This window comes from Drosophila suzukii, chromosome X, assembly GCF_043229965.1.
Source record: "Drosophila suzukii chromosome X, CBGP_Dsuzu_IsoJpt1.0, whole genome shotgun sequence".
Lineage (NCBI taxonomy): Eukaryota > Metazoa > Arthropoda > Insecta > Diptera > Drosophilidae > Drosophila > Drosophila suzukii.
In genome coordinates, this window is record NC_092084.1 from 3893852 (window position 1) to 3913250 (window position 19399).

At 36.3% G+C, this 19399-nt stretch overlaps 2 protein-coding genes across 2 annotated transcripts in view; one reads left to right on the top strand and one right to left on the bottom strand.

Annotated features, from left to right (window-relative positions):
• LOC108014962 (uncharacterized) overlaps positions 1-19399 on the top strand; it is a 62291-nt gene that overhangs the window by 24042 nt on the left and 18850 nt on the right. The gene's annotated exons all lie outside the window — the stretch shown is intronic.
• Positions 1588-2106, bottom strand: LOC108015066 (uncharacterized). Its single transcript, XM_017081306.4, has 2 exons — positions 1886-2106; positions 1588-1817 (listed from the first exon to the last, which is right to left on the bottom strand). Exons 1-2 carry the CDS (start codon positions 2063-2065, stop codon positions 1644-1646), a joined length of 354 nt encoding a protein of 117 aa, XP_016936795.2. The 5' UTR covers positions 2066-2106; the 3' UTR covers positions 1588-1643.

Below are 19399 nucleotides of genomic sequence, written 5' to 3' on the forward strand. Positions count from 1 at the left end.
TCGTTGGAGCACATTGATTGAGTTGCTTTTATATATATATATACCTACGAATATGTATATATGGGTGGTATATACCTTTGTATATTTTTTTCGGGGATACACACGGCTTACACAAAATTTCCGCTTTGTTGCGCAGCTGAACAACATTTTAAATTCCCCCCACAGGATTTTCAAAGCGTTAGCGACATTTTATTTTTTTGTCCACCAGCGTGTTTGCGCTAAAAATAATTAAATTCAATTGCAATTCAGTTATCGCGCGACAGCCACAAAAAAATAAAGCACAAAAAAATTGTGATAGAAAATTCAAAATGCCCCCTCCCCCCAAACCGCTTTCAACTTTCTTTTTTGTGGTGAGGAGAACAATATTGAAAATTTATTTATAGCTAAATACGCTACGCTGCACCTGTGTGCGTGTGCTGTCAACACACCCCAGTGTCTGTGTGTGTGTGTGTGTGGACACAACAGATGTTTGCTGGTGTTGGGGAGTGCCCGTGTGTGTGTGCATAGTCGGGTGTAAAAATGATTGAGTGTTTGAACTCAACTTTTGTGTCGTCGCCATCGTCGTCATCAGTGGCGGTGGAATATAAATGTCTGCAGAAGTGCAGGGGGGAAAACCACCTGCCAAGAACCACCCAAAATCACCCACAACCACCCGTCGCCACCCACAGCCACCCATCGCCACCCACACCACTTCTTGGTGATTTCGGTCAGCATATTTCTTCTTTTGGCACACGAAATATTTTTGTAAGCCTCTCTTGAAGTTCCGTTTTAAGACACCCTTCGGAAAGAGCTCTAAAAATAATGAACAGCTATCATATTATAATAAATTTTAAATTTATTTAAAAATAATAAACAGTTATCACATTATAATAAATTTCTAACAATTGCTTTCATTCACGGTTTGGTTAAATGACATTACAAAACTTAATATATTCCAAAAAATATAACTGAAAAGAAAGTTCTCATTATAAAGTAATCAAGCAAACAACTTAAAAATGTATGTAACTCTAAGATCGATAATTGGCCAAGTTAGGTGGTCACTTTCGGGTCACTTTCGGTCAAATCATTGTCAGCTTTGAAATACTATATAGAGTTAAAAAATTACCCTTTGAATTAAGCCACGACCTTTAAGCAGTATGTTACATTCGGAATGCAAAGTTAGCGTTTGAAATATGGGCCTTAGGATAGCAGTTGTGGGTCACCTTTTTTCAAGCCTTTTTATCTAACAATTTTCTTTTCTTTTTAGATCTTTTCAAGTGTATTTTAGCTTCGACGCCTTTTCCCTATATATTTTATCGCTTTTGTTGTTATCGCTGTAGGTGTTCTCGATTTGTTCAGCTTTATTTCGCAGCGCTTCGTGTCTATGCCAAGGTAACCTCCTCCACACAGAGATAAATTATACGAGCTATCAAGTTTACCAAATTTAGAATTTTGGGAAAATATTATTAACAGTTTGACGAGAACAACATGATTTTGGGATAAATACACCAAGCCATAAAATAAAAGAAATGATCAGGACTAGATTTCTGTATGGATCTAAAGTACTATATTGTCTCAAAAGAAAAGAAAGAAAAAACACACCTTGGGTTATGCTGCATCGGATCTTATTATTTGTGCACATAGACACGTTTGTGAAATGCATTTCAACGGCCCCATATTTCCACCAAATCACTGATACCGCAGCCCCTTTCGGAGGTAAATTTAAGGGTAGCTCCCTTGGATCCAGGACCTCCACTGGATAACACCACGGTGGCTCCGTTCGATTTCTTTTTGTCCGTAACCTTAATGGCCGTAATGGTCAGGGCGTCCAGGTTGTTCTGTTATGGATATTATGGATACTATGGATTAGTGGTATATGGTAAAAACATATATGAATATCACTCACCGACTGCTTGAACACATAGGTTTTCTTCTGCACCACGCCCACAAAGAATGCCTTCGAAACGGTGTCCTTGGCCAATTTGTAGTCGTTGTCGCCGATTGTGCCCCACAGGTAGTCATTGGTCGCCAGCGTTGGCAAAACGAGTGCGGCCAGAGCGAATAATACAATTGTGGGATATTTCATTTTGATAACTATTTCGCAGTGACGAATCACTTCAAACTGATTTGGAAATTAATTCGGACCCACTTTTTATGGCAAAGCTTTGGTATCTACAAGTACTTAATTGATTAAAAAATGATATTACGTCTTAATCAGTTAGGTTTCTTTATCATTTCCAAGCTGTCTCGGTTTTCGCTCAATAATGAGTTACCCACTTTTGCATCGACTACCTGTTCCGGTTTTGATAATCGCAATCTTACTAAATGTAAAAGCTAGGGAATTTTTAAGGCAACGAATATAAGCAGGGTTGAACTTACAATTTTTTTTATAAATATTTTATCATACATATATACTTCATTTCATTTTAAGTATAGGTTAAGGAAAATTGTTTTGAAATATTTTCTTTGGTATTGATTTTTATATTAAAAATTGTATACTTTTGTTAGCTAAGATAAATCTTTTACTCTTTTTTCAATAAAATATTTATTTTATGTGGAATATTTTTTTTTACTTGTAGCTGTTGAACTTTTTCTCCCAGTGCATTCTGGCTACGGGTTTAAATTGTATTTAAGGTGGCTTCGACTCCAGCGGCTTTATCTACTTTGGCTGCCACTTCTTTTTTATCTGCTACCGCTTTTGTTGTTGTTACACAGGAAAATTACCAGCGACAAGCTGCGACCTTGGGCGAGGGGGGGAAAGCGCGGAGGGGGGGTGGTGGAAAAGTCTACGGGGGCAGTGTCAACAGTTTTCCCTCCGGCTGAGTGAACCGCCTTCGGGCATGTTTGTTTGTATGCACTTCAATAAAAATTTAGCATACGCTTCACTTCACTTCACTTGCCACACGCACAGTGTGCCACGCATACATATGCATTCACACAGGTGTACAAGGGCGGTAAGAAAAATAGTACAGATGTACATAAATGTATTTATTTATTTATGTTCAGCTCAAATGAACTTAAGTTATTTGCGGTCATTGTTTATCATATTTTAGATTAATTTACTAATTTAAAAAACTGATATTAATTTTATATCTCTTTGTTTTATTTATATTTATATATCTATATTTATAATTGTCAAATTAAAAAAAAGTCAAGTTGTTTAATATATCAGAAAAGTATCACATTTTTGGTTTACAAATAACATTTAAAAGTACCTACGCTTAGTGCTACTACTTTGCCCCGCACTGTGCATACACACACCTGTAACGCCCCCTGGCGGCGGCTACGTGAAAACATTGCTTTGTATCATTTCCCCTTGGCGAAGCATTTTTCGATTATATGTTGCCTTTGCTTTTTGGCTCGTTTTTCAATCTAAATGTCAGCACATGTGCGTGTGTGTGTGTGTGTCAAAATGGCTGCCAGCTGTGCGTGCGCGCACTAGTGTGCGTGCGAGGGTGCGCTAGTGTGGGTGTGAGTGTGCCCAAGTGCGTGTGTGAGTGCGCGTGTCGTGGCAAATTACTCGAGTGAAGTGCGCACTTCAAGAACGAAATAGCCAGAGCAGCCGACACGGCCCCCGAAAAACAAAAAAAAAAACAAAACTTCATCCTTGCCAGCCTCCTTTATCCGGCCACGCCCTCCTGCTGCCGCCCCCATCTTGGAAAACTCGGCGGAAACGCGGGCATGTGTGTGTGTGTGCGAGCGAATTTCCTTTCTAATTTGCTTAACGCAAGTTGCTCAAGTCTCGTTACGTTATTGTTCATTCATTCAGTCGCAACTGCAACTGCTTGCTCAACATTTCGAAGAAAGGGAAAACAAAACTCCCCAAGGAAAAACCATGTGAATTCCGAAATACCCATTGGTTAAAATTCCGATAGGAAAAGCAAGCAAGCAAGTACACAAAGAACATTTTGACGTTCTCATTTGAGTTAAAAATGTTCTTGAAAAATAAAAAAATATTTCTATTTTGCTCGAGTCAAGTCGAATTGGCGGTATTTACATTGTATATCTCAACAATTAAACTATTATTCCAGTCAGCAGTATACACTTATCAAAAAGTTGTTAAATAAACTCAAATAAACTTTTCTCTTCTCATCATTTCGTTCTAGTATTGAGAGCATTGATACCAAAATGTACTTAGACGGTTTTTAAAAACGAATGTTCTCAATTCAAGAACAATGTACTTAAATAATTATCTAAATAATTATCTCTGTGTATGGTATATGTCAAGGGTTATACGATGCACAGCCTTCTCCCTTAATCTTTAAAGAAAAAAAGTTAAAATCGAGGTTTAAAATATATAACTAAATATATAAAATATATAGTGCTCGTTCAGAGTTTCCTAGTTTAAAAATCATAAGAAACTAAAATGTTCTAGAGTCACTAGATGAAAAAAAGTCCTAAGGATGTTGTTAATTTTTTATGTATCAATCCTTTAACTTAATGACACAAAATATGAAGGGGTTTAATATTATCATAAAAAGATACATTCTTGAACCCTTAATATACCTTCCTAAACCCCAAACATACTTTGTGATCTCCAAAAGTTAGGATTTATTATACCAAAAGTGCCCAGCAACCCCGTGACACCTCGTAACATTCGGCTCTTAACGTGTGCATATAAAAATGCGAAATGGAAACTTTGAAGTTGAAGATTAAGGAAGCATAACAATAGCAACAACAATTTATATCAAAACGACCATTAAGAGGAAAAGGAAGGAGAAGAGAGAAAAGTTACGGAAACATTTCATTTCAAATTACTTTGCAGCTGTTGCTGTTGCTTTAAATGCATAAATACATAGCTTTAATGATTCCTAGAACTTTGTTTTCAAAATCTTGCTTACTATTTTATTATTTAAATACAATATTTTGTTACTTTATATTTAAAAAATAAAATCATGCGAGCTAAAAATAGTATTTTAATTATTTTACATTTTTATTTGAATTCTTTGTTCTTAGAATTTTTTTACTTGGTTTTTATTGATTCTTGGTAGGGTTCTTGGTAGTCTCTTCTTCGTTTATGATACCCGCCTTCCTATTAGCTAATTGTCAAGTAGTCAAATGAACCCACTTAGTCCACACATTTAATATGCATTTTCAACCATTTTGGGCGACATCAAAGGCAACGAACTCGAAGGCCGGAGCTTAGGCGACCTGCTTATCCGGGCCCCTTTCTCCCACTTTCTCCCACTTCCGGCCGCAGGAAGAGGAAGTCGATGGCCCTCATCCGCATTTACATGGCCGGAATGCGATACACCTCCAATTGATGGACAATGTTTTATGCATGAATATTTTTCACGGAACTGCGAATTTACATAATATATCGCTTGTGCAAAACATAAATGCTTAAAAATATGTGTATTAATTAATTAGTCTCAGGGCTAGGGATCCTTTCTACGGGTTATCTTTTAATATACATTAAGTACTTTAAAACAAACCTTTTTCATATTTATATTTCAGGTAAGCAAACGAAGAATATTACTTGAAGGGAAGACCTATCCATATAAATATAATAACGTTTATATAACCCAGATCCATAAGTAAGTTTAACTATCCATTTTTAGTAAGTCTTGAACATTTATTGCAATATTATATTAAACATGATTTTTAACTTATTGAGTATTATTATCCATATTATCATATTACATCAATAAATTTGGGTACAATCGCCATGAAAATCGCCATTTAAATTAATTAGTCTGATGGCCAAGGGTCACATACTGAATATATATTGCTCATACATTTCACATATTACACACAAACGCCTTTTAATTAAGTTTTTAAGCCTCTGGTTTGGACTAAAGTCGCGGTTAAATAAATTGTAATAAATTCTGCCGGCTGATTGTTTGTGCAGGCAAATTTAATCAATAAATAAAATGTAAATTTCTCTACGAATCGTAATTTCCTTCCTTTGCCTTCGTTTTTTTCATGTTTTCGTTGTATTCTTTCTTATTTTTTGATTGCTAGGCCCAGCGGCTGTTGACCTTCCCCGCTCCTCTTTGGTGGGGTCAACCGCAAAAGAATAAGGGTCGAGGGAGGGGGATGGGGAAAACAAAAAGACTGGAAAAAGGAAAATTGAAGAAAAGTTCGGGTGCGTTGCAAGAAAAGGCCGGAAATTCAAGTCACGACATTCGCACCTGGGGCGAATGGCGTTTAAAATTCAGTAAAAGGTCAACAAATGGCCAGGTAACTGGCTCGGTCAGCTGCGCAAAAACGCAAAATATACAGCCAAATGTATCCCTTTTTAGATAGCTTGATATAAATAAATTAAATATATGTTTTTCAAATTAATGTAAGTAAATATCACAAGCCAAGACATTTATTTGGTTTGTGAATATAATGTATAGGTATTTAAAGATGATTCATTTTAAATTAAATTAATAACGAATTTAATTTATAAGAATATAAAAATGTTTAAGGGGTGCCACAAATATTTAAAACTACTGAGTAATATATTTTTTTAAATGCAAAGAAGGTATTTAAAGCTTGCCTTTTGCTATAAATCTTCACATGTTAAAAATGTTTTCACTTTTTGGCTTGCAATCATTTTACAATCCTGAAACATACTGTTTTTCTAAATTTTCTGTATATTTGGTTTTGCAACGACCGGTCAAAAAGTCGCGCCTCAATTACTTTGAGTTGTCCAAACCTTTTTGTTGGCTTACTTTTATTTTTGTTACTTTCTTTCCCTTTCTATTGTCCCACTTTCTCCGGCTCCTTGGCTCCTTTCTCCCATATTTTTCAGTTACCCTTGTGGCCTTCTTTTCAAATGAAAGGTGACGCCGTATATTTGAATTTTGAATGGGTGGTGTTGATGGATGTGGAACAGAGGAGGTCCTCGTGGGTGGGCAGCGTCACCCCGGCATTATATCCTGCTATACTGCGTCAGTTTTTATTAAAAAACTCATTATATCTCGCTCAGCAGGACGAAACGGTCTATGCCGGCGTGCTCCAAGGAGGGGAGCATGAACATTTATTTCAGTTTTTTCCTGATTCACGACAAACATAAGCCATTTAGTTGGTACAAACATTTCGTATTTCACATTTTAAATTAGAACATTCAACCACAAACGCATAGAGGTATCGCACTTGAAGATTGGGGTCCAATAATTAAAGTCATGGAATTTGGAAGTGCAGTTTTGTGATCCGATTCGGAAGGCCATTGGAAATACCGAAAAAACGAACATGAAATGGGCTAGAATTTTGACTCTCGTTTAAAAAACAAATTTTAATGTAGACCATTAGAGAATTCAACAACAAACACGTGGAGTAATCCCACTTAAAAATCGGGATCCAATTACCCAAGTTATGGAACTTAGAAGTTCAGTTTTGGGTTCCTATCCCGAAAACCATTAGAAATACCGAAAAATCGAACATGAAAGGAAGTTAAAATTTCAACCCTCTTTTAAAAGAAAAATTTTAATGTAGACCATTAGAGAATTCAACCACAAACTCATAGAGGTATCAACCACCAAAATCGGCATCCAATTAGCAAAGTTATGGAATTTAGAAATTCAGTTTTGGGTTCCTATTCCGAAAACCATTGGAAATACGGAAAAATCGAACATGAAAGGGGGTTAAAATTTTGACCACCTTTTAAAATACAAATTTTAATGTAGATCATTAGAGAATTCAACCACAAACTCATAGAGGGATCAACCTCCAAAATCGGTATCCAATTAGCAAAGTTATGGAAATTAGAAGTTGAGTTTTGGGTTCGTATTTCGAAAACCATTGGAAATACGGAAAAATCGAACATGTAGATCATTAGAGAATTCAACCACAAACTCATAGAGGGATCAACCTCCAAAATCGGTATCCAATTAGCAAAGTTATGGAAATTAGAAGTTGAGTTTTGGGTTCGTATTTCGAAAACCATTGGAAATACGGAAAAATCGAACATGAAAGGGGGTTAAAATTTCGACCCTCTTTTAAAAGAAAAATTTTAATGTAGACCATTAGAGAATTCAACCACAAACTCATAGAGGTATCAACCTTCAAAATCGGCATCCAATTAGCAAAGTTATGGAATTTAGAAGTTGAGTTTTGGGTTCGTATTCCGAAAACCATTGGAAATACGGAAAAATCGAACATGAAAGGGGGTTAAAATTTTGACCATCTTTTAAAATACAAATTGTAATGTAGACCATTAGAGAATTCAACCACAAACTCATAGAGGTATCAACCTTCGAAATCGGCATCCAATTAGCAAAGTTATGGAATTTAGAAGTTGAGTTTTGGGTTCGTATTCCGAAAACCATTGGAAATACGGAGAAATCGAACATGAAAGGGGGTTACAATTTTGACCATTTTTTAAAACACAAATTTTAATGTAGATCATTAGAGAATTCAACCACAAACTCATAGACGTATCAACCTCCAAAATCGGTATCCAATTAGCAAAGTTATGGAATTTAGAAGTTGAGTTTTGGGTTTGTATTCCGAAAACCATTGGAAATACGGAAAAATCGAACATGAAAGGGGGTTAAAATTTCAACTCTCTTTTAAATGAAAAATTTTAATGTAGACCATTAGAGAATTCAACCACAAACTCATAGAGGTATCAACCTCTAAAATAGGTATCCAATTAGCAAAGTTATGGAATTTAGAAGTTGAGTTCTGGGTTCGTATTCGGAAAACCATGGGAAATACGGAAAAATCTAACATAAAAAGGGGTTAAAATTTTGACCAACTTTTAAAACACAAATTTTAATGTAGATCATTAGAGAATTCAACCACAAACTCATAGAGGTATCAACCTCCAAAATCGGTATCCATTTAGCAAAGTTATGGAATTTAGAAGTTGAGTTTTGGGTTCGTATTCCGAAACTATTGGAAATACGAAAAAAAGAGCATGAAAGGGGTTGTAATTTCGACACTCTTTTAAAAGAAAAATTTTAATGTGGACCATTAGAGAATTCAAACACAATCTCTAGAGGTATCCCACTTTTAAATCGGAGTCAGGGTATGAAATCTACAAGTTAAGTTTTGGGTTACAATGTCCCAAAGTATGCAGTAAGAAATAATAAATAAATTATATCGACTTTAAAATAACTTGTTGTTCACCTTTATAAGGGGTTTTAAAAGTTAAATCATTAAATCTGGCTTCCCATTTCTCATAGTTTCGGTTTTATTTTCTCGCATAATTTCCCCTATTTTCATCGCATTTCCGCTTCCTGCTACTTCCACCGGTTAATTTCCCCTCGGATCGACTGTAAAGCTATCTTAATCGGGGTTTTCTTGCCATTGGTTTCCTTCGATTGCCAGCGATTTTTCCCTATTAAATTTCCTTGGCTCCTGCGCTCGGATTTTCCTGCCGGGAAAATGTTGTTAGCTGTCTTTATTATCTATTTTCAGTGCTGCAACTTTTCCTTCACTTTTTCTCCTTAAGTAATTTGTTTTCTCTCTTTACCTCGTTTTCAAGGGTATTCTTTTTTATTTTTGGCTGGATGTACTCTGTTTTACAGGAAAATCCAACAGCGGTAAAACGAAAAATGGAAACTATTTTGCGACACAATCCTTCCGGTTCTTTCGCCCACTTTTCGATGGGGAAAGTTTTAATTTTAGCTTGGTGGTGGTGGGAAAAAGGGGGAAAATAAATAGGGTGCATGTGGTGGTGGAAACTTTTCAATAAACTATCGCATCGCACACATGCCACACATCCGCTTGCCAACTGCTGCCAACTGTTGAGTTATTTTTTATATTGTTAGAGCAATCCCCGTCCATATATCCTTTTGCCCCATTTTCCCGGCTTTTCTCCATTCCCCACACTGCCTTTCTTCGCTTTCTCCGTTCGCCATTGATAAGCTGCGAATGGTTTGAACGCCATTTGCCAGTAGATTTGTTCACTCCAGGACGGGCTGGACTATTTGTTTGCCCAAGAGAAGAGTTACTGGACATACAGTAGAGACTGGCTATGAAATATATGCTATGGATTTGTATTTTTTTATATTTAAAGTAGATAAAAGTTACTGTACATACATAAAAGATAGTTGATAGATCTTTTTAAAAATATTTTAAATATGTAGATTCCAAGTCTTAAATTTATTTTAAAGCAACATAGATTTAATTTAGACTTGATTTGATATGATAATAACGATTCTTATTTCCAAATTATTATGGTCCATTATCAACGATAGCCCACTGTAATTTGGTGAGGGAAAACTTGCTTTCTTCGCTTGGTGTTTGTGTTTCGCAGGGCTTTTCTTTCACCCACCGCCTTCCTGTCTTACTATAAAAGTTAAATTGCAATTTCGAAAAAGTATTTAATATGACAGTTGTGCAGGGGAGAGGAAAATAAGTAAAATGGGGAGCGTGGGGAAAGTTGGGAAAGTGGGGAAGGTAAAAAGGATTGGTAGCAACGAACGGGGAAGGAAAAGTGGCGATGAAAACAAGGAGTGGCACCGGCCTCTACAGAAAATCTCAGCTTCGGTATGCTGTCAACGAAGTTGTTGCAATTTTGCCAGTGAATTTTCCACCCTCCTGTTTTCCCCAAACCCCGTTTTCCCCCCTTTTTTCGGACAGTGAAAATCGCTTAAGCAACAAGACCTGACAACGAATCTAGTTTTGCTGAATGTCACTGCCAACCGTTTTGACGAGCCAAAGTCTGAAGGGAACTCTCGTGCTAATCGCATCAGGAGCGGCAATTGAAGATGATTAAACGACCGGGCGACTGGAAAATGTGGAAAAACCTTTTAAGCTCTTGATTTTATCGGTCCTCGCTTTGGGTTTATCGAGCAATTAGCAAAGGGATCATTTAAGAGGTCTTTAAAGGAAAATATTATGTCTGGGAATGAAATATCATCTATATCTCAAACTATTTTGCTAACTTATAACCTTACTAATATTTTCAAATCCTAGATATTTCATTTATTTCTAATAAAAAACAAACAAAAGAAGACCGTTTGAATCTAAATAATGTGAAGAGAAATACCCACAAAAAAAGTATTTTAAGCCAAGAAATGCGCACCATTGGATATCCCCCAGAAACCCGCTAGAAATCCTTTTTGGATTATGAGCCTATGGATTTATTCAAGGCCCAATCAACCCCACCGAAATCCCCTATACCCCCACCCAATATATATACACAAAGCTAATGCCGAGTGAGACCTTGGAGGCGAGTAGATGGATCCTTGCCCTTGACCTTGGCCCCGATGGCGTATACGCAATTTATGGAAAAATATGTGAAAACAAAATGAGCTCCAGAGCATGTAAATGATATTTGCCATCCGATGCGGAAAAATTCATGAGCGCATATCGACAAGCAAAATATTCAATGACAGGGATTTTAGCCAAAATTTGTGAACGCTCATAAATATTCTAATAAATTAAGCAAAAACGTTGGCGAAAACCCAGAGAGCCTATAATGAAATATTGACGAAAATTTACCAAAAATCATGCCAAAATCAGCAAACACACGTACATATGCATATAAAAAGCAGCCAAAATTGGGTTCAATAAAACGGGAGAGCCTCACACACTTTACGACAAAAGAATGAATCCAAATCCTGGTCATAAAAAAGGGCAGCATGAAACCAAATGTAAATCGAAACCAATGTCAAACGAGGCACGTTCCGATTTCAAAATGAAGAGTTTTCCAAATGCGATGGAATTAAATTTGGGCTGTCGTTTCGCTTCATTTGCCCTCGGGTCGTGTTTATTTTTAGCCAAAGTATTTGGGCTTCTAATGAACTCAAATGGCTCTCGAAGCCATTTGTATGGTAAACATTTTCTTGATTTATTCTGGCTTTTGACAAATTAAATCCATAAAATGAAAGAAGTATTTCCTTTTCGGTTGAATATGCCGGGTAAATGATTGAATATTTGGGGGCAGGATTTGTGGTTATACACCAATGTTTATTACATATTTATAAAGATCTTAAAGGCACTTTTTAATTACGATAGCATTTATTTTCTTTTTTTTGCCTTTCAGTCGTATAAATATGTATCAAGTGATTTATTAACCGTTGAATTATAATTTGTATAGCATTTGGCACATATAACACTTGTGAAAGCATCGCCCACAAACAATTTAAATTGAATTTCGCCGACTGAGTAATGGCCAAAACGAACAGGTTAGTTAAGGTCGAAGGTTAAGAGAAATGAAAATAAAATGTGAAATAATCAAAGCGCATGTGATTTGCATAATTTGTTATGTGGAATTTCCGCTCACATGACTCTCATTTCCTGTTACACACTCTCGCCCTTTTCCCGCCCTTTTTCCTGCCCCTTTCCCAGCTTTTCCCGCTCTTTTCCCAGCTTTTCCCAGCCAGATTTCCCGGTAGCTCTTCCATTCCGCTTGGATAACTGTTTAATATGCATAAACTTCACTGGGAAATGTGGGTGGTGGATGGTGGGTGGTGGGCGGTGGGTGGACGCTGGGTGTTCGGATCCCCCCCCCCCACAGAATGGAGATTTTTGGATGCTGTATCCTTCCGTTCGGTTAGCAAGCCAAAATCTGCCTTTGGGGGCAAATTGGGGGGTGAGTTGTGTGTTGTTTTGGCCTAATTGGTTGCCGCTACTCAGCGACGAACTTTATCTACCAGTTTTCTTGCCATTTTCCATCTTCCTGCTTTAAACCACTCCTTCTTCTTCTGGCGGCCTTGCCAAAAGTTCTCGTCTTCGTCTTTCGTCGTTTTTGACCATTTTTATGGGATTTATTATTTGCTTTATGGCGCAAAACTTTAAAGGCTAATTGGGCGTATCTTTATCGGTTCCGATTTCAACATAAATCGAGACGAGAATATTTTCCCTTTGCACTTTTCATATTGTTAATGAAGGGCATCGCCATCTCCCTTTATTGATCAGCTTTTTGGTGAACTGCCAAAGGAAATGTATAGCAAGAAAACTTTCTAGATATGCCTGGAAGAGTTTTAGTGGTACTTCTGTGTTTTGTGTGGGGAAAATATTATGGAATATTTTCGCAGGAATTTTCTGCATTGAAATGCTTTGCCAAAGATTTTTGTAAATTCCGTTGTGATTTTCTAGGAATTCTTTGGAGCTAATGGGAAATCACATAGCACAATTTAAAGGGGAAGCAGTGTAATGTGGTTTCAAATGTTTTGCATATCTTAGCCAAAATTATGAATCAGATTTTTAATTTCTTAGAATTTTTTTGAATTGATAAATGTTGATCAGACTTATAATATTAATTGAGCTTGCCGAAAAACAGCATTAAAATAATATTATATATAATATATAGTTAATATTCAAATTAAAATTTTATTACTATATTTGGCACTAAAATAATATTAGAAATTATTGTAAATATAATTTACATCAAATTTAAATTTAATTCTTAATACTATTCTTTAGCAAATTACAATTATATTTATATCAAAGCCTCTCTTGAAATTGACAATATATTTATATAAAAATCCTACTTTAAAGTAAGTTTGGCTTGGACTCTCTGTCAAAGGCTTATCTAGCCGTATCCACCACGTTTCACAAAAGTTTTCCATATATCTCACTCTTTAGCATCCCTTTGGAGCCCGCATAAAACTTTTCTCATAGCACACTTTCCGTTTTATATTCAAACAGTTTTATTTCGACCTGATTTTTACACATGAATTAATAAAAAAAACGCTCATTAAGCCCCTCGTCCCCGTTGGAGCCCTACGTTTTGCATGATTTGTTGTGTTTTCTTGGTCTTTTTCCTAGTTTGCGTCCTTGCTGTGGCTTAGTTCCCATGGCGGCCTCCGGTGCGTATGAGCAATGTGAAATGTAAGCCAGTTTGCGGCACATTTGCATACTATGTGGCAAAGGGTTTTGCCAGCGTGCGCGAAGGAAGCTAATTTGCATTCGAGGGTCTGTAAACCAGACAGATATGGATGTGTATGTGTGTTTTTTTTGGGGGGGGGGGGGGGGGGGGGGGGGGGATGATTATGTCCTGGCTGCCTTTTGTGGTTGAGTTTTCTTTTTCGGCGCTTTTATGGGAAATACTTTGTGCGGCCGCAGCCGTATTTCGTATTTTATGTTATTTGCCAGTGCTTTGCATACTTTGGGGCGTCTTTAAACTTGCATTTTGAATACGTTTTAAATGCCCCTTTGTGTGTGGCCTCATAAAATGTTTTTGAGTTTTCGAGTTTTGTTTTTAGGGCCACCGGCTTGCGGTTTTTCACGGACCCCTGGGTACCTTTTTTTGAAAGAGAGCTGGGCTCTCTCTTTCGGTTTATTTTTTTATTTTATTCCGGGCCCGTCGTGTGTGCAATTAAAAAAGGGTTCACTTGCCTTTTTGCTCATTTCATTTGCATACCGCTTTTCCCTTCGGCGGCAGCTGCCCCAAATTGATTTCCAACCTTGGCCAAGTCCTTCAACAGTCTGCCTTCGAAAAATGAAACCAAATAAGGGTAAATTTTGAACTACTTACATATTATGTAGGTATCATTATGCATTAAAAAGGGGACTTTGGGTAAATTTTTTTAAAATTATTAATTGAATTTTCATTGGCAGTCATTGGAAGTATTTAGTATTTTATTTATTATTTTGTATTTTTAGTATTTTCAATATGGCACATCTATTACGAAAAGTTATATATTTTATAATACTAAAATCTAATCGTGTTATTATTTTATATTTTTATTAACAGTCCAAGTCAAAAATATACTAATAATGATTGTGGTTTTTTAAGAAAATTCAAATTTTGTTTGCATAATTATACAAAAAATTTGGAAATCCTAAAATATTCTTAAATATTGAGTTCCACTTTAATTATAACATATTTTTTTATTCACCGGACTAGTTCCAATTGAGCAAAAATTAACATTTAAAATAAAGTTGAAACTTTATTTCGAGCGTAGACCTATTCAAGGCCTAAACCTATTTCAATTATTCAAATTTCACTGTGGCTGTTGTTGAAGTTGCTGTGGTTTGGGAGGATCTCGGTGGCCGGAGGCAACTTAATTAACGCGTGTCAAATTCATTTCGTTGGCCACACTAAAACAAATGTCATCCTCGCAGGACACGCAACTTATTTTATTGCCAGAGAGCGTCTCAAAGTCAAACGGATACGTGATGGAATGTTCGGGGGTCTTGGGAACAACATTTTCATCCCGAAAGATAAACAATTGAAATGGAGAAAAACAAGATGAGAAAAGGGCAGTCCACATCACATCAATAGATACACTACCGAAATAGTAAAAATTTAAAAGTCTTACCCAAGAGTTGAAAAAATATAATTTGAATTCAATTTACTTTTCACTCCCATTTTATAAGATAAGAAATTGTTGATGTTTTTTTCAGAATTAAAAAGGAAAACAATTAAAACAAGCAAATTTTTAGAAAAAGCCCTTATACCCGGATTTACTATGTAGTGTATACGAGAAGCATTTGAAAGTTTTTCTTTCCGCCAACTTCTTCACTTTTATGATTCCAAAACGTCTAAACAACAATTGAGATACAACATAAAGAAGAACAATAAGCAGGAGTACAACAGTGGCAACAACTATAATATTAAATGAAATTTATTTTATTGCAGACAACAGACGCCAAGTTTTGTTTTCCCCGCCGTCTCATCCCATCCCCATTTCCATTTCCATTCCCATTCCCATTCCGCTTGCCTTCGCTTTCACTTTCACTTTCACATTCACTGGCTTTCACTTTCTGCCCCAAAAAGTATGCTTTAGAAATTATCAAAGCGGAAACTGGCAAAATGAAAGGCGGCGGAAGCGAGACGGCAAATCGGACAGGTAAACCCAAAATGGACACCTGGCCTCAAGTGTTTTTACACACACACACACACACACGCACACAAAGGACTCGGCAAACACATAAAACATAATTGCAAATTAACCTTTTTCTGATTTTCTCCACTCTCCACTCTCCACTTTCCACGCACATGCATACACACACACAAAAACAGGTAAAAGCGCGGAGAAGAAAATAACTGTAATTTCGATTTGAGGATGCCTGCGGGGCACTGAAAAAAATACATACTTTGTATTCGTATTAAATATTTTTAGTTTTGTGATGCTTCAAATCGATAACTCCTAAAAAAGGATTTCAAAATGCCTCACTAAATATGAATAAAATTCTTTTTAAAGGTGTTGTATGTATAGACTGCTAAAAAATAGCAGTTTAAATAAATGGCAAGCTACAAAAACGGTAATAGAAAAGAAATGTAGTAAAATTGGCACCTTCATTAAATAATGAGTAGGATTTATTTTACCTTTATATATATTTTTTAAATATACGAACTTTTGTTACCTATTTTATGGATATATTTACAGACTTCTTCCCGTATTATTTAATAGGTTTTATTTTATTTAAACATATTATTATATATCATCAAGATATCCTTATGCTCTTCTCAAAGACTGGATTATGGACATACACAAAAGTGTGTTATAAATCCTCAACTTTTTTTGTATTTTACATTTGCTAGGTATTTTTTTCAGTGCCCTTAAGCGCGGCAATGACAACTCCTACCTGTTGATGGGCCGACAAGGGACGACTGTACATTAAGTAGGCAAAATTATTGAGTTTACCGGGTAAATGCCGAAATAAACACGGGGAAAGGGGGCGGGAAAAGGGGGCGTGGCGGGACAGCGGGCGCCATTAACACAATTGCCTGGCTGGCTGCCTCGGCAGCTCGTTTGCGTTGTCAGGCGTCTTTGGGTTAATGATTTTTATGTGCATTTTAATGTGGCAACAGTTTTTCCCCCATCCGTTTTTCTCCCGCCTGTTTGCTTGTAAAATGAGCGAAAAATAATGAAAAAAGCGCCTTGAAGCTGTGAAATGTCACGAGATACACACGCACACATGAGCATTACTTAACTACAATAACATAAACTTAAGCAAGGGGTGGTGGGTGGTGGGCGGTGGGTGGTTCTGGGTGGTGCATGTGCGCTGCGGGGCAATAAAGTTGATTGCCTTGACAACTTGTGTCGCCAAGTTTCCCGCTCTGCGAAAAATCCCCACAGCAATTACAAACTTCAATTATAATGCAAAAACATTATCTTGTAATTTTAAGGCTGCTGCGACGGCTGGAGAGATTGATTTTCGATGGAAACTCCTGTTGTTCAAGGATTTAATTAGTTGCCGCATGTGATTTCCGAGAAGTGGCTCCAATCACCAGAGCGGGAAAATCGCTTTGATATAACATATATATTTTATGGGCCCTTGAATTCGTTACACCTTAAAAAATGTCACAATCAACATTCTACAATCTTATATTTACATATAAAAAAACGTTTTATTTAATATATGTATACTAGTTTTTAGTTTTCTAAAAATACAGATTCTAGGGTTTTTAAAATATATTTTTTGTGCCATCTCTTTAACAAATTGTCTATTTATAATGCATATAAATATTATTTTATTTGAATAATATGGAAAATAATATGTAGCACAACAATTGTGATTTCTTGTGTACAAATGGGCAGGCATCCTGCGCTTTTTTGGCCTTGATTTTGCTGGCCTTTCTTGGGCTCTGATTAAAAGAGTGTGAACTCCTCCGCACTTTCTCCGGCTGCTTCTGACTGTTGCCACAAATGTGGCCAAGTGAAAGGTGACTGTTCCCAGATTCCTATTTCAGCTTGCCCCATAGTATTCCGTATTATTTGAGTAAAGTTCTTGCATTTTTCTTTGGCTAAGGAAAATTGAACTGTCAACAGCATAAACCGATTGCCCAGCAGGCTGAAAAGTAAAAATTGTGGAAAAAGCGGCGAAGGTGCGCTATAACAAGCCGAGTGGAATGTGAAATGAAAGAAAGTTTTTCACTTCCACCTTACCCTCTCTCGGCTTTTCCTTGGCTACTCCTCTTTCTCTTTCGCCGCCCCTGGGGCTGGAAAAATGTGAGCAGTAAAAAAGTTTTAAATGTTGAAATTAGCGAGATCCGTTGGGTATACAATTATTTACTGCAAAAGTTTGATTATTTATGTGCTGGGGATTAAAAGAGCATAGTTATCTAAAGTTTTCCATTTTAATTGTGGCGGAAGTGCAGCTTAAATTTAAAATTCCCAACTATTTAGAAATCTTGTTTGTTTGAAATTTTTGTAGGTTAAATGAATATTAAAGATGAGCTTAAAGAGGTTTTTGGTTAAATTCTGTCATATATATTGTGTACAACAAATACAACACTCACGCCACATGCAAAGAATATAAAAGAAGAACAAGAGATCGAAAGTGTGGCCAGATCTTAGTTACAACTGAAATATCATATATGGTGTTGCGTTATGTTCTTTTTGTTAAAAGAATAAGAAAATTCAAATATTATAGACTATATATATATATATTATATAATAACCAATTGTCGATATGTTGGTGGCCATAATCGCTTGGCCTTGGGTGTATGTTTGCTTTTGCGCAGAGTCCATGGAGAACGGCAGTCAACTGTTGATTGAACATCTGCGTTGCCTTTTCATTTGCATATTTATATTCTTGTTGATTTTTCCTCGTCCGCTCTTCCTTTCTGTGCGTTTTCCTTTCGCCCCCTGATTTTCCACCTCCTTCCCCCGCGTTATTTTATCATTTCCTTTCTTTTTATTGTTGTCTTAGACAAAGTTTGCCAATTGTTTTGCCATTCGATTTGCATATGAAAATTGACACAAAAAAATTCTCACCACAAAAGTTTCGGCTGTATTTATTTCGATTTGGTTTCGATTCCATTTTTGATACGCCTTACCAAGTGGCGAAATTAATCAGCGAGCATTATACATTTTTGGTGAATTCTTCTGTTGGCATATTGCTCATTTTCCAAGCAATTAGCAGGCGCTGTTCGCCTTTGAGGCGCCGCAAAAACTTTCACCTGACTTTTAGCCCATGGCCACGGAAATTTCCTCCTGTATTTTGCGGGCATGTGTGCGGGTATCGCATTCTCCTTCCCCAAAAGCCCCCTCTCCTGGCCATAATGTGCTTATCTAATTTATGGCTTCATAAAGCAGCAATTATCGAATTTCGGTATAAAGGTGCTTGTAGGGTTTTCACTAGACCTCAAAAGCAAGATTATGGTTAGGTGGAAATTTAATAGGCGACTAACGAATACCTACTATAAATTGTTCCAACATTTAGATTTTCTTCATTAAAAATATACCTATTGATTAAGGTAATAAATAAAAACATTTTGTTACGATCCTGGGGATGTAGGACATTTTTAAGGCGACTTAAGAATAATAAAAAGTATGATATGCTATTGATTAAAATATCTAAACATTTACAAAACTAATTTAAGTATAATATGTAATCTGTATTCAAGTATATTTTAGCTAGTGTCCATTAGGTTTTTTTAAAACGAAATTTAAGAAAAATGGTTGACTAAATTAAAACTTAAAAAATTGTTCAGATATTCTCTACGAAATCTGCAGCATCTGAGCCTCAAAAGTCAAATGCTCCCATCAGTTTTCCCTTCTTTTCCAATTTCTTTGGTGATACGAACCGAAAACTGTAAGTAAAGTAAAAGGATCTCACTCTGTCTCTCTTTCTCCTT